Consider the following 21,682-nt stretch of genomic DNA (forward strand, 5'->3'; position numbering starts at 1 on the left):
CATAGAGGAGGAGGAAAGTCAAGAGGCAAGTTTGTTTGTGCTGCGACCACAGCAGATGGAGTCACACTGGAGTAGCCAGAGGTATTTAAAGCCCACAGATCACATGGTAAGAGAGAGAGAGAGAGGTGGGAATAGAAGCCCCTCCAAGGTTGCCTTTGCCTGGATTTGTCATTGACTGGGTACTCCTGACCTGACAGTGAGCAGGAGAAGGAACAGAGAACAGGGGAAAGGGCCCACTGCCCCAGCTAGTGGAGGATGAATGTGAACTAAAAGACACAAAACCAGTTTGAGTGAACCAGTGACAGAAGGCAGAGGACTGCAGCTGTTACCTTCCCTCTTAGCTGAGAGAGGTGCTGGTGTGTGTGTTGGGGGGGGGAAACAGGAGTCACAGAAAGCTGAGGGGTGTGAAGCTGGAGTGGTGCGTTGTCGCGTCCAGTGGCTGTGTTGATTTGCTGGGGATCAGAGTGGGGTGATGTGGGCCCTGGTGACCGAGCTCCTCTTCAGCTTCGTGCTGCTGGCTTTCCTGGTCATCAGCTGTCAGAATGTCCTCCACATAGCCAGCGGCTCGGTGCGATCCGTGCTCACCTACATACACGTCCAGCTGGACCACGAGCTCGGCGAGGTTGAGGGAGTGGCCGATGAAGAGGAAAACGTCACCACCAGGGTGGTCCGCCGCAGAGTCATCCTCAAGGTACAGAGAGAGGGTTGCGCCGAGAAAGTGGAGAAAGCATTTACAGGCAGGAAGACATTAATGAAAGGAAAGAGTAGGAGAAAAAGATTGTTTGGTGAGAGGCTGAAGGATGCAGGGGTGATACAGGACATGTTTGTGGTAATAAGGGTAAATGATTTGACAGAGTTTACTGCAGTTGAGGAGAGTGGGCGTGACGTGACAGGATTAACTAAGGACACTGTGTGCATGAGGAAATATTGGTTGGAGGTTGTATATGTGTCAGAAAATTACAAAAATAATGACTTTTATCAATGAAACAATAATCATTCATCTTCTGATTCTATTTCAGTCCATGATTTTAATCTTAAACTATCAAATTACTGAGAGAATGTGGCTAAATTTATCCTCTGCTGTTACAGATGTAAATAGATTGTCTTGAGCTCAACAAATTTGGACTCCAGGTCTATAAAAAAAAAAAAAGTCTTCCTACTGTATCTCAAACGCCCTCAGTGCCAGTACAGAGTGTGAATGTGGATTTTGGAGTTTTATTCAGAAGCTTCAGAAGCTCGACCGAGCCCTCAGTCTTCAGCTCACTTGTATGGCTGCAGGAATTTCTTTGAGCTTATAAATAGCTGTGCAGACATACTGCAAGTTATTAAGGGCTATAACAGCATTGTCATGAACCTCACAAACTGTAATTATAAGTGTCACTTAAGAAACATTAGTGGGCTCCACTGGATCCCAACTGTTTGGATTTGGATTGACATGCTTCCACAAACAGCGCCCTAACCCCTCGCCCATCTGTCGTTCATCTGCTTCTCTGTGTTTCCAATTAGTGGATGTGTTTATAGCGTGAACATAATTACTCCATGGTGACAACTATTTTAACATGCTGGAGGTCCATCACTTATCGAGTGCTAATTTTCTTTCCACAGACCTGAGTTTACTTGGAAGTAAGAAGAAGAAGTGATTGAAGTTTATGGTTGTTTTTTTTTTTTTTTTTAAGTTAATTTGAAGGTCTTCTGTCCACAGGGTGATGAGGTTGAAGATCTTCCTGGGGAGCAAGTAAGCGAGGAACAGTTCACAGATGAACATGGAAACATTGTCACAAAAAAGGTAATTCAAAATGTTTGTATGCTGTATTATTAAATTGGGGTCCATTCATTTTTTCCTTTATGTCAGTATCACAATAGTCTCACATCAACTCTACTTAGAATGATTATTAACCAATAATCCTTCAAGCTCATCAGCGTTCATCACATACCACATTACACCGTATATTGCCAAAAACTGTATAGATTTTTTTAAGACCATAATTTTTTTCTTCATAATCGTTTCTCTATATTTCACCAACTCTGTTTTTTCACTGCCTTATTCCCACTTTCTGCTTTCACCCATCACTCTCTCCCACCCTACTGTGTGCGTTTCTATATGTATGTGATAGATTGTGCGTAAGGTTGTGCGCAGAGGGAAGGGTTCAGGTGAGGAAGGGGTTCAGGAGGTGAGCGTGGAGGGTTCTCTGCAGGACGAGCTGGAGGTTGACGCGGAGCAGTTCATGAGCTACGCCATCCTCGGCCGGGACAGCAGCAAGGTGGGATTCTGATCCACAGGCAGCTCTCTGTTGGCCATAAAAAGGCCTTGCGCCACCCGAGGCTCCCATTGTTAGCTAAAACATGCAGGGAGCAATGGACTGAGGCCCTGTTTGGTTTAAATCCATGTAGTAACTAGTTTATAGCAAACAGGGGACTCTATGCTGCAGTAAGCTTGAAAGTCGTGGTTTCCCCTCGACATTCCTTATGTAGCTTAACCTGCATGAGCTTCAGTATGAAGTACTGACAGGCTGAGAGCACAGTTTGTGTTTGTGCTCTTGTGTTCTTAAAAGCAATAGCTCTGTTTCATTATGTGTCAGTCCTAAATCACTGCAGAAGATAGAGCAAGATGTGTGTTTGGTCAACTGTTTGATTGCTGACCCTCTGTAACATCTCCACCTAAATATTTCTGCCTCATGTACATCTACCGCATGCAAGAGAGAACAAAAGAGGCCACTTTGCACTGCTGCTATTACTGTTTCAGTTGAGGTACTCACAGTTCATCGGCCCACTTGGGGTTTCATCGTTTTAGTCATCACTAAAGCTGCACCTACAGTTCATATCTTTGTTTCTTGCACTTTAATGACTGAATGAACTGACTGTGGCTCCTTGCAGTGGTTATATTTTCCATTCTCTCCCCATCCCTTATCTCAGTGAGTGACTCCTCTCTGTCTTTTTTCCCTCATTAAAGTTTATAGTCCTTCAACTGTGACTGTGTGCTGTATCACTCAAACTTGCAGGACTCTCTGAATCAGAGCTGGGCCAAATAATATTTAAAGTCATTGTAATGAGTTTTATATGATTTAACGCCATCCATTTTGGAGCTTGAAAAAGCTAAATAACATTTATTTATATTTGCAAATATTTTTTGACAAAGCTCTGAAATACTGTAGATGTTTCTGATGCCATCTTATCTTCAACTGCCACCCATCACTTCTGTCCTTGCTTGACTGTTTATACATAATTTCTTTCTTTTTTCCTCTCCCTTTACGTATTTGTCCCTCACATTTCTGTTACATCTCCTCTGTTGTTTTTCTGTCCTCTCTCTCTCCTTGTGGCACTATTTCCCCCCTCTGCTGCTCTGTTTCTGTTTTTCCTTTCTCATCTTTCCATTTCTATCCCTTCTTCTTTATTCTACTCTCCCTTACTAACATTCCCTCAACCTCTTGTTCTGCTCCCATCATCCCACCTCTTCCCAATCCCTGGACCTTTTCTGCCGTCAACTCCCTTTCCCCCCACCCCCACCCCCGATGTAGCCCGATACTGTGGATGTGAAGAAAGGTGCTCAGATAGTGAAATGTGCCAGTCTGCGGAGAGTTAAGCAGTGAGGCAGACTGAGCGCTGCGTCCCCGCAGGTACGGGACTGACCCACAGTGCCTCATCTGACCTGTGGGCTAGACCATTTAATCCAGTCTCTCTGGATTAAATGTATCTGAATGTACCTTTAATTCAATACTAATGATATGTAATGTGAGGCTGGCACAGCAAAATGACACTTTAATATTCTGTTCAACTAATAGTTAAAATGTAAATGACACACAAAAAGAAGAAAAAAACATTTATGTCTGTCATTCTTTGCCCATGTAGTGCAAAAATATAACAAAAGAATCACCAAGAAATCCCACATACTAGAGAAGGAAACTGCTAACTCATGAGTAACATTAAGTCTGTCTAATATAAACTTGATTTTATATCAGTATTAATGCAGATGATATGGAGACATATCCTTTTTTTTTTTCAAACATAATAATATTTTATATCCTGAATAGACAATAGCAATTCAGGCTGCTTTCCTTCGGGCAAATGCTTTGTCGTCTTTACTTCAGATGTATGGAGTTATATATGTGAGTAAGTACTAATGTCCAGACACAGAATTGATTTTTGTTCGCTCAAATTAACAAATTCTTTAAATGATCTTCTCGTGAATTGAATTTGTCTGTTCAAAATGCCCCACTGTGGCACAAATATAATTCCATACAGATAGACAATGCAAGTTTGATGCAAATACATCATTAATGTTGCAGTAAATGATATGGGGTACTTTGGTTTCTTCATGCATGTTGTGACAAGCTGGAAAAGGGTTGGCACTCAGCAAAACAAACCAGCCATGAATGATCTTGTAAACAAGTGACAGCTCTCAAGGTCAAACCTGCAAAGCCAGTTGTCAAGTGAATTGCGATCTGGAGCCACTGCTGTGTGTGTGTGTGTGTGTGTGTGTGTGTGTGTATGTGTGTGCGTGTGTGTGTGTGTGTGTGTGTGTGTCTATGTGTGAGAGACTTGCCCTTTCTAACGTAAAGGCCATGACATTCTTGCAATTACTGATATTTGAAGCGACTCACGACTGAATGTTAAATCACTTTTGCCAACCATTTTTGCTTCGATGCTTTTCTAGAACTAATGTTGTAGTTTTCAAATGACTGATTTAAATAAGAGAAGAATCTGGGTGATATACACAAGGATCAACTTAAGGGAATATTAAAGGCAAGGCCATTTCAAAAATACTCACACTTGCATTGACTTACTGCAGCTTGCATGCCACCTGCCGTGTTAGATTCCTTATGAGGTTTTGCTCTGATCTGTTGTACAGCTGGAAGACAGTTGTCCTGACTCAGCGTCTCTCCCTCTCTCTCTTTCTCTGCAGAGTTCTCCGCAGGATTCAACCCCTTCACCAAAACCATCCTACATGGACACATGACCAGCAGCAGCTGACAGGAGGAAGAACACATAAAAAGGCAGACAGACAAAAAGGAACGGCAACAGACACCCAACTTAATGACAACCACAGCGGCTATGCCGACTATCAGCACGCACCAGAAGAGAAGGATACAGATTTACTTGTAGTTTTTATTACCTTTTTTTTTAAAGAAACCGTGGAGAAAAAAAAACATCTACTACTAGGCTAGAAGCATGATTTCGTATAAAACAAAAACCAAACACAAAAAAACAAAACAAAAAAAAAAAACCTAGCAACCAAAACGTGCTTCCTGTTATCTGTATCAGCATGAGTGACTGCTGCCGCATGGCCTGTCTTTAACTACAAATACTGAGGGAATACAGGGGTGGGTAAAAGGGTGGGGAGGGATGGGGAGGAGACACTGCTGTATGGGACAGGCATGCAATGTTAGGGTATGGTCAATCACTGGCCCGTTTTCTAAACCGACAGGGAAAAATTTATCAGCTAAAGAAAAAGGGAGACTAAAATAATGAGAATTACATAATCTCTAGGCAACAGGTTACTCCCCCTCCTACCTGCCACACTCTTCCAGCTAAAGAGCATCACAAACTAGTTTTAAACCTGTCCCAGTGCTCTCGAAGTCCAGTAAAGCTACAATTATCACCCAAGGATATTGGTGTTGTACATAATATCGTATGCACTAAAATTGCTCTACGTGACTGTGTGTTACGTGTGTTGTTTATGTTATAAGATCCCTATGCGATGCCACTGATGCTGCTGTTTCAGGTACATAAGAAATTCCTCCCTGTTTTTCTTGTTTGGTTCGTTTGGTCTGAACCTATATATTATTCTATATATCTTGAGATCTTTGTGGGTACAAGAACATACAAATGTTGTGTCGCTCTGCCTGTTTTAAACGTCGGATTTCTGTGTGTCAGGTTGTTTGTTTCTTTGTGCTTTTCATGTGCTTTCACCCTTTGCTTTTGACATGTCAAACTGTAGAGGGAAGACATACTGTAAGTCATTTGGCGTACTGTGGGTTTTTGTGATTTGGGAGGCAGGTTTCTGCAGTCTGAACCTGCCTCCCTGACCTTCTCCCCCCAGAGTGGTTTGCCTTGCGGAGAGGGTGATGATGAGTGATGATATGTGATGAGTGACAGATTATCATGAGAGATTAACCTACTCTACCATCCCACTCCTCCGCCTTTTTCTTGTCCCCAGTGTGCTGTATCCTCGTGAGGTCTGTGTTAATCAGATGTCCGCCTGAGCCAAAATCCCAGTACCTCTCTTCGCCCACAGTTTTGCCCTTACCACCCTACCTCCACCTCTCACCCCCTCACCCCTCACCCCCCTCCCTCCAGTCAGCCTCTCAGAGTAGATGTAGCAGTCCTGTCCGCCTCCAGCAGGGAGGGCAGGATCCCACCTTCAGCTCGTAGTAGTGTCTGTTAGACCTCATCATGCAGTAACTGATACCACCGCCCATGACGTGCACTTAATAGACCATCTCACCACCATCAGAGGATGTCACTTGAGGTTAAAGTAGCTGAAATGCTGGTAATAATGTAGCACTGGTCTTACCGGGTAAAAGACGAAGAGCCAGCTGGAGGAAGGAGAGCATTGTGTCGAGGGTCGAGGACGTGTTGAGCTTTGATGTTTGTCTCCTTGGTAATTCTTTGGAGTGTAGCAAAGACAGTCAGTCACCAATCACTGTGATGAGAAACTGTAATACTGACCCGCAACTGTGAGCCTGACCCTTCCCAGAGCATGTCTCTTGTTTCACTCCTTTCTTTCGAGTTATGTCCTTCTTTTCCATGATCTACTGTCTTAACTGTACTTCAGAAGAAGCAATAACTGCTTACAAAAGGAAAGGATTGTTTGCATATGTGTGTGTGTTTGCATGAGAGAGAGAGAGAGAAAGGATTTTAGGATCATAGTTTGTGTTCTTCCTAAGCTCGGGCTCTGTTGATCACAGCTTTAGGCTACTCCTCACTACACTCAAAAATGATGTCAGTACATTAGTATCCCACATTTTATCACTTTGCCTCTTTAGAAAAGAAAACTAATGAGTTTTCACACTTAAGATTGGGCAACTATTGGTGTGACTTAGTATCAGCCATCCCATCTGCAAAGTCCCCAGTGTCTGTTTTTGTTCTACTCATCAGGGAATGTAGGTGTGTTCAGTCATAGTTTTTAAACCTTGTTAACATTCAAATGCACCTTGAAAGGAATCCTAATGGGTGTGTGTGTGCGTGTGTGTGTGTGTGTGTGTGTGCGTGTGTGTGTGTGTGATTTTAATATCACCTATTCAGTCCTGGATATTGGGACATGTCAAAGTTGTGATAATATCACAGGAAGTAATACTGCAAACGGACAAAGAGCAGTGGCTCTCAGATTACACATGTAATTCTAATTCACATCTTTTTTTAACATTGATTTACCTCAATAAGCGCGCCATCTCACATGATATCAATTACTAAATGTATGTGCATTTCTTTCAAACGTTCAGACACTGAATGCTTTATTATGGAAAAAGATGTTAAGTCACAAAAACGTTGCAATAAGCACCCATTAATTAAGTGTTTAGTATGGCTTCACAGCCAGAGATGATGAATGTAACGTCTTGGTATATTGTCAGTCTTGTTATAAAGTAGTCATCTGTGTTGGCTCTGTACTTTGGTAGATAATAGAGTATTCACTCTATTTCAACTCAATATCTGCTGTTGATCATCAAACATATGACTTCATTCTCATTTCATAACAAACATTCATACAAATCATGTAAAAGGAGAGATTTAAAGAGAGAAGCCTCAGATGGGGTTTTGACATTTTAACAAATATCCCTTCATCAGATATTATTTCTATTTTATTATATTTTTTTAATAACCACAAAAAGTTAGATGTCAATAAAAATTACACAGCAGTGTAATGGTGTAGTACCCCTTATGTCATAGCATACAGTTTGCTCTCTAAGGGCTCATAATTATGGTATGCTTGCGTTGGTTTCTGAAGCAGGGGCTGTTTTATAAATCCGCTGCTGATGCCAGGGGTTAGAGCGAGAGGCGGGGTGGGGGAGTCTGATGAAAAGACAAACAAGGGGGAAGCGCTTTGAAGTTACGTGGAACCGTGGGGAGGCTTGGTGGCTTCGATGGCTAGTCTTTCAAGATGACAAGCATTTTTCCTCAACACAGCCCACCCCCGATCTATTTCTGTCCCCTTACCAAATATGAGACTGAGCCAATTGTAAGGCTTCCACAGGGTGACAGTTTAAACACAGTTTGAAAGGAGGAGTCCAACTAAGTGCAAGCAGAGGGAGGAGTGGTTACATCCGAAAAATGAACAATGGAAAGCCCTGCACTGAGGGACTACTGAGATGATGCCATGCACCAAGTTCATGCAAAAATATTAACTGTTGCAAAAACTAGAGAACACGTGTATATTCCTTTAGAATGGATTGAAGACATTATTAACGCAATAGCATATTACTCAATACTAAGGAATGCAACTGCGCACATGCACAGAAAATGTTTTTAACATAAAAGGCTATATATATATATGAAATATATGAAAATATATATATATATTTACTTAGAATGCTATGCACCCTTACTTGTCAACTGGGATTCTAGTTATGTTATGGATGTACTTTTAGCATCATACAGCTGTAGCTACCAAGAGACTGTTGAGTTCTGGGTAATGCCTGCAACCTGGGGATAAATAGGGGTCTTGTGGGTATTTTAACCTGTTTTGTTTGCTTTTTTTTATTGTTATGGAGAGTCAAACATGAATTTAAAATATACATGTAAAAGCCTTTTAATCCAATCAAATCCGAGGACATCTATTGACAATTTACTCTGTACACCAGCTCAACATTTACAAAATTAATAAAGAAATGAAATGTCTTTGTGTATAGTGTGTATACTTCTGTGTGAGACAAAATCCATGTGCACCCAGCTGCTGACAATCATACCAATTTTGAACAAACCAAATGTTATAAACATGCTGAATTTCCCCAGGCCTTTACCTGTGCACTCCACTGAGCAAACCTACTTTTCATCAAAGTACCAAATGTTTAGCATTATGGCCTCCAGCAGGGCTGCTTTATGTAAGGCATACAAATGGTCAAATGAATACACCAGTGGCTAGATCCCCTTTGTTTTTGTCTTTGTAACAATGAATTATGCATCCATTCCAGTGTCCATTTAATAGTAAAGGCCATTCTACTAAACCAGCAGTCAATGCTTGTTTTCTAGAGGTCATGACTCTAATTAAGCTGGTAGTAGTTTCTCTAACAAGATCTTAAGAAGTTGCATTGATCCTTTAGCCTAATTTGTCTTCAATTAACTTCCAGATCATTGTTTATAAGAAGACATGGATCTGTTAAATATGCTTTTGCCATAAAGGCTTTATCTGAGCAACTATTGACCTGTGCACAGAGATTACATGCCAGTAGGGGGCGGAATAAGTCCACTTTGTCCACCTCTGGAGCATTTTCCCCTGCAGCCTGTCTGCTGTTCTGTCTGTGTGTTGTTTTGTGTGCATGTAGGGGGTGAGTGGAAGAGAAGGAACGTGTGCTCAGGTCCTTTTAACAAAGAACCTGGACACTGTGTGTGTGCGCGAGACTGCATGTTGTAATGTTAGATACTACCTTTCATCATTTGCACTTATGAAAAAGAGGTTTTTATTTTTCTTTATCCGAAAGTAGCCATTCTCTTGAGCCAAAGCTGAAGCAGGCACGGTGTGGCTTTGTTGTTTTGACTTTTCTGCCTGTTTTCATGTCAATTAGTTAGCTAGTTTTAGTTTATTATAGTTGAGAGAAGATGTCCACAGACTGCCAGAAGACCACTGCCAAGGCCATCCCGTCGACCAGGAGGGTGACTGTCAACGACGCGGAGCACATGCCCCATGACTACTCCACTACTCCCGGAGGGACCCTGTTCAGCACGACCCCGGGTGGTACGTAGTGTTGTCTTTCATCATTTTTACTTGCACGTGCCGCAGAGGTATGCTGTTACCGACGGTCACGCGTGATTTATACACAGCGGCATTATACAGTGTGTGCAGGCACTGCTTAGGCTAACTCCATGAGGTCGCCTCCTGTCAAACGCCACCGTGCAGAACCAGCTGCTAGCTCCGCCTCAGCTAACTGCTAACAGTGGCTAGCACTGTTTGGTTGAATAGAGGGGAGGAGGCATAAAATATTACTGATTGTTAAACAGTAAAGTAATTGTGACCCAAGGCATGTGAGTGGTTTATTCTTTTATCACTGCTTTGTCATTTTAAAGGGGAGTGTTTTCGGTTTTGATTGTGGGTTTCATCAGCTGATCTCGGGACGTTGGCGACTCCTACTGTCCACTTCTACGTAACCGACAACTTAAGCTGTGATTGGTTCTTACCGATGTGAGCTCACTATGTTGTGTTTAATTTCCGTACAGTATACATTTTTGAGTGAGTTTTGAGCTGACGTTTGAGTAAACTAATAAGCCCCAAGAGGTCGTGGTTTACTGTGATTTTAGAACAACTACAGGGCATTATTAGGCACAACTATAAATTATGGCCTCATGTGGCTTATTGTTTTTATATAAAGGTTACTACATACACTTGGTAAGGTTTCTTAAAATAAACACACAGCAACTAATAATTTATTGATAACTAATAATAATTATTTTACCAAGTAATATAGGTCTTCTGCAGAATGGTTGCCAAGCAACAGACAGACACAGCAACACACAGACACAGTGGAAAGTATGCTTAAAGATTGGGGTAATCATTAACATTTATCTGGATATTGCCATTAATTGTGCATTTTTTTTTAAAAATAGTGTTCAATTCTGTTAGTACTCCTCTTTGCTGTTATAGGGGTGTTTGACTGTGGATATGTGTCTTTCGTGGTAATGCGGTCACAGGTGTGTGTTGACTACAGCTTCGAAAGCAGCACAGTCAGTCATAGCCAAGGACAGGAACTGTCATGTACAACATAATAAACATAAAAACTAATGTGAACCCTAAACATGGGATCAACAGTAATATCCTGCCAACTCTGTATTGCTGTCACTAGCACCTCCTTCATGGATGTGTGTGCATGTGTGTGTGTGTGTTTGTGCAATAATCCCATTCATTTTTCCATACTGTTATTACTGATAATACCTTAAATGATAGCAAGTTTGATTTCTACTAGTTGATTCATTCTGCACAACATGAGGATAAATGTTAGAAGATACATTGGGTTTCTTTTGTGTAAACACCTTTTATTTGTTTATTCAATGTTTCATAGTCAGATTAAATTATTTTACTGGTCAGATTCTAGTCAGTGTTAGACCTGCAATGATAAGTCAGTTAGCTGCTCAGCAGCTATTTTGATTAGTTCTAATTAAACATTAGAGTCATTTTTCATTCAAAAAATGTCAAAACAATAGTGTTTTCACCTTGGACTCATACATAATGGGATGGATATTTTTCACTTTTTTCCTGCATCTCTAGTCTAACATATCAGCAGAGTAACCATGAGAATTGTCAATAAAACATGGACGTGCTGCACACCTGCATGCGTATGATGAATGAGGTGTGACTGAAGGAGCTGATTCCAGTCAGCTAATCTAAGTGTGACCTCAGTGCTCTTCCTGAGCGAACACACTGCTCCGTTTCTGATGGTCGTCCTTCAACTTTCCACACAAAAGGTACCAGGATCATCTATGACCGAAAGTTCCTTCTGGAGTGTCGCAGCTCCCCGGTGGCCAAGACTCCTCCGCGAGGTCTGCCTAAAATTCCAGGGGTGACCAGTCCTCCCTCCAAAGACGCCAGTGAGAAAGCCCATAACGGAGAACTACTGAACAACAACACCACTGCATCCGACAGCAACAACACTGGTATGTTGACACTGCAGACACACATCAGAGGGTGGCATGGAATGAGGGATTCAGTCCTAGATTTATATGTAAATTTGTATAAACACTGAAAAGCACAACACTGATTAGAACATCTGATTAATCTTTAACCTCAGTTATGTTCCGTGTATCACTGTTAACCATCAGATCATATAGCTCCTTTAACATTGCTGCCCTTTATTGTTTTATATGGATGATAGATGAAGGGGTGCTATTTAGATTGATTTCATTTTTCAGCCTTGGATTGTGTCTATGTTGCTGACCTTTGTTTGGGAGGAGTCTGATGTGTCATCCACATCATTCAAACAAACAGAGATTTAAGAGTCTCTGTACGTTGACTTGTGACTATAATGATTTACCAGCTAATGACAGGCGTCTTCCAGTTTTCCTTAAACATCACTGTGAGTCATTATAGCATGAGACTGTTAAAGATTAATCCTGATGCAGCACAGCAGCTTGTGCTTTGTTAGTGAAATATGTTTGTGTCTTTTTAAGGTGATGACGCGCAGTTTGAGATGGACATCTAGGTGGCGCTGAGTATTAAGACGTCAGGCTCACCAACATGACGCTGTGAAGAAAGGTTCAGGAGCACCTTCTCTTTTCCCATCATCCATTCCATGAAGTCGGAGGTTCGCCTTTATCATCCACAGTGTCTTAGTGTCCTTGGGTCTGTCTCTGTCAATCTCGTTTGCTTGTTTTGCTCAGAACAAATCTGTAATGAAGCCTTTTCTGTCTGTCTCAAGGCTTGAAACCTGATTTATGTGTGACAAAGTGTGCCTTCCTGTAGTGGCTACGAGTTTGAAACCAACACTGGGAAGTACTCAGCACCAACAAAGCCTCATTCCTCACCACTGAGAGAAAATTGTGAAAATGAAGATCCAATTTCCTGAATTTATAAGCATTCCAGCAGGGCTTGTCACTCGATGTGCTTTTCTTTCCATAAACATTTCCCGACACCTCTCTTCAAAAACTGCCTTGAAATGTTCAGTTACTGTATAATTTGATGTATGGTTGATCATGCTCTTAAAATTTACAAAAAGTACTTCACCTGAAGTGTCATGCAGAGAATGTAAAACCGAATTTTGTTGATGAAATTTTGAAACAGATTTTCACACAGTTTGTAGGGTGACAAAAAGCATTAAAGCAAACACCATTAAAACAAACAGCACTTCGTTGTGTATTTTTTAGGTGTGCATTGATTGTGTGCTACTTCTGAGTCTTGTGCTGTCATGTCAGCAGATTACAATCCGCTGACATAATGTGGGCTGCGTCTTCATGTTCATCGGTTCACTGATTTGAATACACGTTTGTCTTGTGCCGTGCCTTATGAAAGTGCAAAAAGTTGTCTGTTTGGTTATTTCAGTGATGAAATGAAAAGATTTGATGAACACAACTGAATTATTTGCCCTTCAAATGTTAAAATGAAAAGCTAATATACAGTTTGAAGTGATAATTCTTGACTTGGATGGCTTTCTTTGCAGCCTGTAACACTTCCTGTGCTCCCCTGATTCAGCATGTCATATCAGGAATTCCTCACTGATAACCTCAGTCAGTGGACTGTGTAAAGAGAGGTCAATATACAACTCCACATATCTGGAAGAAACTCATTCCTCTTCTCCCATTCAACATTTCCATTTCCACTCAAGTTGCTGGCACCTTGTTGATTTACTGTGCCCATTATTTTCTCCCCCTTAAATATCTTGTCATTAGGAGCCTCAAAATAACTGGCCAAATGGATGTGCCAGGACAGCCCAGACTGAGTAATATTTATTGCACTGAACTACTCACTGTTCCTTGGCAGTACCACTCCTCCGTGTGTGGAGTTCAACACTTCAGTACAAAGATTTGTCAGGTGGCTTAGACACTAGATTATCCACACTTATGGATATGAGCACTTGTGTCCAGGTTGTGATGGACTGGTGAGCTGTCCATGGTGTCCTCCTGCCTTTCACAGATGCATGATGTAAATGGGTATAAACAAAGCAAAAATTCTTCATTGGCTAAAAGTGATAATTGATGGGTGTGTGAGTTGCGGTGATGGCACAGATGATGATGGTGTCAAAGAATCTCTTCAAGGGTCTACTGATTGTTTGAAAAACATTTCTATGTCAGAGAACGACACAATGTAGGTCTAGAAGTTAGAGCCCAACCACTGACAAAGGTGATATAAAACCAGACCTTTGTGGCAGTGCCTATTATATCTTTGCTGTTACTCCTGGTAGAGTGAGACAGTGCAATTATCTGACCAACAGGGTCACGTTTGTTTAGGATGAGTTGGATGTGTATGAACTGACATGATGTAAAGGTGATGACACTAAGATCTGGCTACTTTGTGTTAATGTTCCATTGTGTTGGTTGCTACTGTTACCATCATCAGTTCTTTAAATATTGATGTAAACAAGTTGGACTTTAATGTGGTATCCAGTTTTATTTCATATTCAGTATGCCGCCCCACATGCCCCTGGGCATAGAGGGTAGTGAGTAAGAGTGTCCAAACTGTCCAAATGCTTACGGTCTGGACTATAATTCATCAACATAGACATAAACAGATTATAATGCATTTGCTGTTGTTTAATTAAGCATAAAGAACCACAGTGTCATTTGTGATAGTGTAAGCTTATAAGTGATGAAAATCTTTGAGGCATCATTGTCAGCAAGGCAATTTTAGGAGGAATCTGGGAGAACTCTGTCTGGTCTTGTCTTGGCTTTCAGTGTGGATTGAACAGTTTCAGCTGATCAGTTCCAGTCCGCCCTGTCCTTCCTCCACAGTAGCTTCAGCATCCAGACGTTGACTCTCCCCATTCCCTCACGCCACTGCTCTCTGTTTGTTTGGGGTCGAAGTCCCCTTGTCACCTCTGCTTCCTGACACCCTCCACCCCGTCTCCCCCAATAAAAACAAGTGCTACTGCTTTTTTTTTTTTTTTCTCTCCCCCATTGAGCCATCCTTTGGTATACTTTCTGAGTTGTTCCACACAGTGTCCCTGTTTGATCACAATCAACAAAAGGAGCCTGACCAGAGAAGAGCTAATGACCTCTGATGATGTGTGCACTGTAGGGTATAGGTACAAAGATGTGGATTGGAGGTGAAGAAGGCAAATACACTAAATTGTTTGCTGGTCACCAGTCAGAGAGGACAAGTGGGATTAAGATGTAAATGAGTATCTACGAGCAGGTTAAGCCTCTGAGGAGTGGTTTTTGTTAATCCAAAGGGATTCTGTATAACAAGGTGTGTGACTTTCTTATTCTGTGCAACAGCTATTGCTGAAAAATGTATAGTAGAAAAAACCAAAAAGCAAATAATCGCCATCAAGTATTAAAAAAACAAATAAATACTTTTGAATTTAAGTTTAAACTGATCTGAGTTTCCTCTCTCTTAAATGTGTGTCAATTTAAAGTTGTGCAATTTCAAAAACTTATTATTATTATAAAAATTTATATTCCCTGTATCTGCACTCACAAATTCAGTAAAACTAAAAATCAATGTGCCCAATATTCAAAAACTTAACTCAAATTCTCAATAGATAATAGTGTTCAAACAAGATTCAACACCACACATTTGTCAAAATAAAATGTTTTAATATATTTTACGTATTTTATGTACAAAATATACATGATAATGTATAAATAGAAAAAACATATAACATTTGCAGTATAGAAAATACTATTGTGTACCACCCAGTATGGATGAAATATACTTAGGGTCATTCAACCTTGACCAGTCATATCTTGTCATTATTTGTTGTAAAAGGCGATGACTTGGAACTCTCAGTTTAATATTTGAACATTAATGTTTCCATGAAGACAGTAAAGAAACAGTTGAATTAAAGTTCAACATCATGCTCTGTCAGTAGTTGCTCTTGTAATGAAGTGAAACCAGAGATAGGTGGGTCTTCAGTGACAGCCACACTCTTCAACAATCATATCCTCATGATGCCGCAGGGCCAGATCATCGTTCTCATAGTACAGCATAGAGAGCGGGCTGAGGCGTGTTGGCACGCAGGATGGGCAAGTCACTCTTTCTGGTTGGTGATGTCGCAAGAGGCTCTGGAAAATAGATGAATAATTCACACAAGTGGACCAGCAGCTATAGAGAAACCTGTTACTGTTCAAGATTCTAAAGAGTTAAATGGGATTAAAACTTGAGTTACCATCTTACCTGCATGTATGCATGGTTTGTTGGATGGAAGGACTCATCCAGTGGTGTGGGACACTCTCCCTCACATCGATATGCGTTGTAGCGCTTGGGATGTACGATCCACTCATCCCAGCCAATGTGGTCAAAGTCCACCCACATGTCCACCCTCCGACATAGTGGCCTCTGGACCGGCTCTGCTGCCGGTGCAGCAGTGGGTGCAGCTCCAGCAGCCACTCTCATCCTCTCCATTCGGTTCCTTTTGTGTCGTCGACTTTGACTATCACTGCTGACTCTGTCCATAGTCACATACTTTGAGTTCTCCACAGTATGAATGAGACTGTATGCTGCTTGGCCTTCCTGTGGCAGGTTGTGTTTGGAGAAGATGACCATCATGACCCGGTTTGTGGTCGGATGGTGTATTTTTCTTTGCCTCAACCCCAAATTCTTGCTACTTATCTCCCCCTCCTCCCCAGCACCGCTCCCATGGTCTGTTTCAGACTCCCCTGAGGCCTCCTGGCTTGACACTCTATCTCCCTGGTACAGCCAGTATTTTAACAGAGCAGTCACATTAAAAACCTTCCAGGAGGACTTTGTGCTGCTACTGGGTGATGTGCCAAAACTCCCCAAGAAAAGGTGCTCATCCTGGCACGATGTGCTGCCCAGGTCACAGCCCTGTTTTCGGGAGTGATATAAATCCACAGTGGCGTGCTCAGAGGCAGAGAAAGCTGGCAGCCCGATTCGCAGTTCTGCCAGCTGGACGAGTTCACTGGTAGAGATGGCTGACATGTCGAATGTGACTGTCCATCTTTCACCCACTTGATGGCAACCTGAAAATGAGGCAAGGCGTGTAAATGAGAACGCAAATTCACACACAACAGTCAGCAGTCTGGATGGATCTGGGCAAACCAGATCCTTGGACAAATGTCAAAACACTGGAGTGGGAGGGTGAATGGAACAGGATGTGTATTGAACCCCCCTGTGCAAGGACGTCTGAGGGCTAATATACACACCCTCTCACATAAAACAGAGAAAGCCTTTAAAGTCGAATAAGCATTTTGACACTTGCTGGGCTGTAAAAAGGGAGGGTCTGATAACACAGATAGTGCACCAAGCAGAAAGCTGCTGGAGAATAGAGTACACACTGGAGAAACTCATACAGTTCATAACGTGGTTGTGAACTGTATGAGTGAACTGCATGAACTGCATCACTGCTGTATGAGCAGTGATGCATATAAGCAATGTAAAAAAACAGAATGAACTATTCACTCACCTTTGGCCATCAGACTTAGGACAGAGTCAGAACTGTGTGCTGACGGGTTGTCACCTCGTGTAGTGATGGTGTTGACAGCTACTGACGGTGAGGACTCAACAGTCCTGAAAGAGCGGTACAGCTGCATCATGTACAGAGGGTATCTGCTACGATGAGTACCTGAGAGATTTCTGAATGCTAAACTCACGTTGAGGCGTGCATGGTATCTGTGCCCCTGAGTGGAGAGAGCAATTCCAAAAGAGCTGAGGAGGAGTGTGCAGAACACTGTCAACACTCTAGCTTCCATTGTAACTGAAACTCACAAATCTACAAACAATTATTACAGAGAGACAAAGAGAGAGCGAGAGAGGTAAAAATACCCTTCCTTCTTTCCTCCAGCTAGTCTCAGGCTGAAATGATGCTGTGTGCAGACAGAGCTCCAGACAGGCCCCTTTATAGTGGACAGCTGCCCTTTGATGACCCCTGACCACTCCAGGCATCTCAACAGCCCCTCTGATCATCAGAGCACATCAGAGGAGGCAGAAAAAAAAACATTTAGCCAAGGTCATTGTCCTGTCAAACTGCCCGGCCTTTTATATTCACCTAGGAGCCTAATCCTTTTGAAACATAAAAACCCATTAACAAATAACACTTAAAATCTCGCACAGCCATTAGCACCTTTCTGTTTCGTAACAGTGATGCAAGTGATGTGAAGTTTCACAAATCTTTTGAAACAAAATGGACAATACATAAAAAAATGTTTTTTTTTATGTTTTTATTTATTAATAAAGAACAGATACAGTACTTGTCTTTGTTTATTACAGCCAGTCAGGAATGTATAAATCAGTATCATGCACAAAAACTGATGACGTGATGTTCAGTAAACCGTGTTTCCAAATGGTCATGGTAGTGATAGCACAGATTTGGTTTATAATTTACAGAGGCTCTAAAACTACTTAACTGATGGATGTTTCAATCACAGAAATAGTTTTAAGGTTTCAAGTGGAATAAACAGTACCTTTTATAAATATGTGGTGACTCTGAAAACTAACACATAAACAAGCAAACAACAAAATGCTGAGAAAAATGTAACAATCTAAACAGACAAAAGTCAATCTGTGTGTTTCATGAAGGCAGCAGCTTATTAAAAAGAGAAGTCTGTTTTATATTACTTCGTATTTATAAGTCAGTTGAGGTCGACTGAATGAGGTCTGGCTGGTCTCATTGGTTTCCCACTTTTACTGATGTTAGCTGGTGTTAACTCCTCTCACAAAGCATTGAAGAAGTTCTTCACCTGTGTATGAGAAGGTTCTTTAGGATTACAATGGATCAGACACATAAAACACATCAGATCAGAAAACAGATTGTGCCAATGCAGTGAATTCTTAATAAATCAAAGGCAAGACTGGGGGGATAAAAAAAAAGGCACCTCAAACAATATAGTGACCTCATGTGGTCAAATCTGGCACAGCAGCTATTGGATCAAAGTGCAATAAATAAACATACCGTTGTAATAAATTGGTCCTGCACCTCTGGGTCACTCTGAAACTCCACGCTGGCATCGAGTTGCAACACAGGTATCTGTTTTAACTTCTCAAAGTGTATTCTGAGAAGAGACAGAGCCAAGCTGTATTAGACGCTTCATCAGAGTAACAGTCCTCAAGTCCCCAGACCACACACTGCTGACTGTCATCTGTTCACAGCTGAGCAACAAACAGCTGCGAGGAAAGGTGTGTGTCAAATGGGAATCTGAGCAGAGCATCCTGCAGTACAACGGCTGTCCCACTGCTTGGTGTCATTCATTCCAGTTTTTTAATTCATTTCAACATTTTATACCAGATTCTGGTGGAATAATTTACAGTTCATCACAGGTAAATACCAAATTTAAATTACCTGACTTGTTTATATTTGTAGAATGTGAACACCATTCAAAACAGAACTGCATATACAGGAACCACCTGATTATATAGCTGTCTAAATAGTGATGAGCTGGGCATATCCTCTGTAACTGCTGAAAGGAGTAAGATGATGACGATGATTTAAAAAGTACATTTCTTAGGTCACTGAAAATATTCAAAGCATAGGGGCTGAAGAGAACAAACAACACCCATGTGATCTCATTATTACTCACTCAGTGCTTTTCTCAACAAGCCACCTCTCGTGTTGAACATGCAACTTATTCAGATAGTCCAGTTTCACTCCCTTCTCCTCTGGCCTTCCCCGGCGCTCTAGACGCTCCATACATTTCTGAGAAATGAACAAAATTGTAATGTCTTTCTACTGCTTTATGATGAAATGGAATATTTGTCAGTGATGTAAAGCTACAATAGGAAATATAAAAATGAAAACAATGACCACGAGTTATAATTGTGTCATAACTGTACTTTAAAAAAAAAAAAACAGATTATTTGTTGTATTTATTTTGCCTTGAATTTGAAACATTAAATGTTTTCTTTTCATACCTCTGGTGGGGCTGTGAGGTAGATGATGCCCTCCAGCTCCACCTGGTGTCCAAACTGCTCCACCAGGAGAGAGTGCCAATCCTGGTAAACTGCCCACTCTGTAGGGTTGATACAACCCAACTCAAACATGTTCAGGGCAAAGATGTATCTGACGGGACAGAGAGTCAAGTGTAGTTTTATACAAACAAAATACAGGAGGATGCATTTGCTCATTGTTAAATAGTACTTAAAGCACATATATCCAGTTCTAACCTGATTTTTAAAAACAATCATTATATAGTGATAATGTCTGAATTCAGGAATAGTGAAGTAACCCAACTTGAATTAGGTTAAAATAGTTTTGTTAGAGTCCCTTCACACCAATTTGATTTCACTTTCACTTCCTTGTCCTGCCCTGACTCACCTGTCGCTGTAGACTGAGCGCTCATACACCTGAACAGGTGTCCCTTCTGAGCTGAGCAGGCAAGGAGGAGGAGGCTGCAGCTGCGTCCTCAGCCGGCTCATACACGAATACGTCTGAAAAGTGTACGACCAGCGCTGAGGGTCCTGGTACATCATCTGCAGCAGGTTGCTGACTGTCGTCTGGGGGGAGGCATCTGTCCCCTGTCAAACACACAGGCAGAGGTGGTCAGCTTAGGACTCTTTTGAGTTTTGTTGGGGGGAAAAAATAAAGAGGTCAGGCAATGTGCACACCTTTGAGGTCCCACTCTCGATGTTCTGCCACTTGCTCACAGGTTCTGCCATCACCTCCCAGTCTGAACAGGCTGACTGCAAGATTCTTGCAAAAGTTGACTTTCCTACAGCTGATATATGAGATCACATAACACAGCTTACATGTTAGCAACACGCAACCAACAAGAAACATACAGCCAAGTCACAAACGTGCGTTGTTTGTTTATATGTACAGATTAGAAATACTTATGATCTTACCGATGTTTCCTTCGATGGAAACTCTCTTCACTCCAGCTTTTCCATCTTGAGTTGAAGCTTGACTCGACAGACACCTTGAACAGGAAACACTCATCTTGTCTGCCTTATTAGCCATAGCACCTGGTTGAGTTGTTGTCGGTGTTATGGCTGTGCTCCCGGCGCGTGAGTAACTCCCAGGTGTCCTCCACTGTGGAGGAGCCGCCTTATAGTTTCTAAATGTCAGACCTGATAGTTTTTTACATGTAGAAACTCGGTTTAACAGGACGCATCGGTACAGGGCGGACATCACGACAGGCATTAGCTACAATTACACAGGGATTGTCACATTTGTCTATATGTCACTTAGTGCCTGCTAAGGTTGGTGAGCGGTTAAGAGATTTGACATCACCGCTGAGTTCACCTCATGGTAGCTAGCTCATCTTCCCCATGATGTAACAGGATCATTCACTAGTAATAATCAATTTATAGCTAATTCAAACATTACTATTAAGTAACGTTATACTGGCTGAATTGTTCTTGTAGCGTTCACACTTTAGCGTTTCGGATTTTTATGACTGGTCAACGAAATTACTGATCTTAGTTCATGTAAGAAAGTATCCCAAGTGCTACAAACATTAGCATCAATAAGCACTTCCGGTACACGCGTTCTTTACTTTCACAATAAAAGCATATCGACAAACCAAATCGTGCTTTGAACAGAAAATGGACGCCAGAGGACAAATTCGTACTTGCTTGATTTCACACGTTTAGCTCTAAGATATAACGACTGTGTTGTGTATAAATAAACATATCAGTTTGAGGCGGTGACAGTACATGAGCAGTTGCTCGACGCCCCGGAAGTACTTTTGTTTTCCTCATGTATATTACCCACATGTATTAACAATACGGATCAACGAGGTCAGTTGTTGCTTGATTTATGACTTCAGTTTGTTGTCTATACATATGAAGCGTTGTTGTTGCAACCAACTTCAGCTTCTGCCACTAGTTTCATTACATATACATTTCTGTGTATGTGATAATGTCAGTTATTATTTATTATTTATTTATTATTTATTCATTAATTAACATTCTTTATATACTTGCAAAGATCTA

The 21,682-nt window shown here is 41.4% G+C and overlaps 4 protein-coding genes across 6 annotated transcripts in view; 2 read left to right on the plus strand and 2 right to left on the minus strand.

The window, feature by feature from the left end:
- ank1a (ankyrin 1, erythrocytic a) overlaps positions 1-8,832 on the plus strand; it is a 101,128-nt gene extending 92,296 nt beyond the window's left edge. Inside the window, exons 1-5 of one of the 3 annotated variants that reach the window (XM_018668633.2) lie at positions 153-691; positions 1,703-1,786; positions 2,115-2,261; positions 3,516-3,614; positions 4,901-5,006. In XM_018668633.2, coding sequence (XP_018524149.1) covers positions 473-691; positions 1,703-1,786; positions 2,115-2,261; positions 3,516-3,587 — 522 coding nt within the window. In that variant the 5' untranslated portion in view covers positions 153-472 and the 3' untranslated portion in view covers positions 3,588-3,614; positions 4,901-5,006. Of the gene's footprint in view, positions 1-144; positions 692-1,702; positions 1,787-2,114; positions 2,262-3,515; positions 3,615-4,900 lie in introns of those variants that run through there. The other 2 variants (XM_018668615.2, XM_051075204.1) reach the window with 2 other exon arrangements.
- Positions 8,833-9,430: 598 nt separating this feature from the next.
- On the plus strand, positions 9,431-12,977 carry LOC108878192 (eukaryotic translation initiation factor 4E-binding protein 1). The gene is made up of 3 exons (XM_018668636.2): positions 9,431-9,886; positions 11,608-11,796; positions 12,310-12,977. The coding sequence occupies exons 1-3, from the start codon at positions 9,751-9,753 to the stop codon at positions 12,339-12,341; spliced, it is 357 nt and encodes a 118-aa protein (XP_018524152.1). The 5' UTR covers positions 9,431-9,750; the 3' UTR covers positions 12,342-12,977.
- Positions 12,978-15,478: 2,501 nt separating this feature from the next.
- spaw (southpaw) lies at positions 15,479-17,743 on the minus strand. Its single transcript, XM_018668376.2, has 3 exons — positions 17,220-17,743; positions 15,971-16,776; positions 15,479-15,858 (listed from the first exon to the last, which is right to left on the minus strand). Exons 1-3 carry the CDS (start codon positions 17,503-17,505, stop codon positions 15,706-15,708), a joined length of 1,245 nt encoding a protein of 414 aa, XP_018523892.1. The 5' UTR covers positions 17,506-17,743; the 3' UTR covers positions 15,479-15,705.
- A 213-nt stretch (positions 17,744-17,956) lies between these two features.
- LOC108878561 (deoxycytidine kinase 2) lies at positions 17,957-21,605 on the minus strand. The gene is made up of 7 exons (XM_018669394.2): positions 20,591-21,605; positions 20,354-20,463; positions 20,064-20,263; positions 19,661-19,808; positions 19,330-19,445; positions 18,705-18,804; positions 17,957-18,492 (listed from the first exon to the last, which is right to left on the minus strand). The coding sequence occupies exons 1-7, from the start codon at positions 20,886-20,888 to the stop codon at positions 18,466-18,468; spliced, it is 999 nt and encodes a 332-aa protein (XP_018524910.1). The 5' UTR covers positions 20,889-21,605; the 3' UTR covers positions 17,957-18,465.
- Between the last annotated feature and the right edge of the window lie 77 nt (positions 21,606-21,682).

Source organism: Lates calcarifer, linkage group LG13 (assembly GCF_001640805.2).
Source record: "Lates calcarifer isolate ASB-BC8 linkage group LG13, TLL_Latcal_v3, whole genome shotgun sequence".
In the NCBI taxonomy this organism is placed as follows: Eukaryota; Metazoa; Chordata; class Actinopteri; family Centropomidae; genus Lates; species Lates calcarifer.

Bases quoted from the DNA above. Each gene is read 5' to 3' on its own strand.
- LOC108878192 (XM_018668636.2), top strand. From the start codon at position 9,751: ATGTCCACAGACTGCCAGAAGACCACTGCCAAGGCCATCCCGTCGACC. The intron at 9,887-11,607 runs GTACGTAGTGTT...TCCACACAAAAG, and splicing joins GTTCAGCACGACCCCGGGTG to GTACCAGGATCATCTATGAC. The intron at 11,797-12,309 runs GTATGTTGACAC...TGTCTTTTTAAG, and splicing joins ATCCGACAGCAACAACACTG to GTGATGACGCGCAGTTTGAG.
- spaw (XM_018668376.2), bottom strand. From the start codon at position 17,505: ATGGAAGCTAGAGTGTTGACAGTGTTCTGCACACTCCTCCTCAGCTCT. The intron at 16,777-17,219 runs GTGAGTGAATAG...CCTCATTTTCAG, and splicing joins CCTAAGTCTGATGGCCAAAG to GTTGCCATCAAGTGGGTGAA. The intron at 15,859-15,970 runs GTAAGATGGTAA...TCTATTTTCCAG, and splicing joins CAAACCATGCATACATGCAG to AGCCTCTTGCGACATCACCA.
- LOC108878561 (XM_018669394.2), bottom strand. From the start codon at position 20,888: ATGCCTGTCGTGATGTCCGCCCTGTACCGATGCGTCCTGTTAAACCGA. The intron at 20,264-20,353 runs GTGTGCACATTG...TGTGTTTGACAG, and splicing joins TCGAGAGTGGGACCTCAAAG to GGGACAGATGCCTCCCCCCA. The intron at 18,805-19,329 runs GTGAGTAATAAT...GTCTCTTCTCAG, and splicing joins CTTGTTGAGAAAAGCACTGA to AATACACTTTGAGAAGTTAA.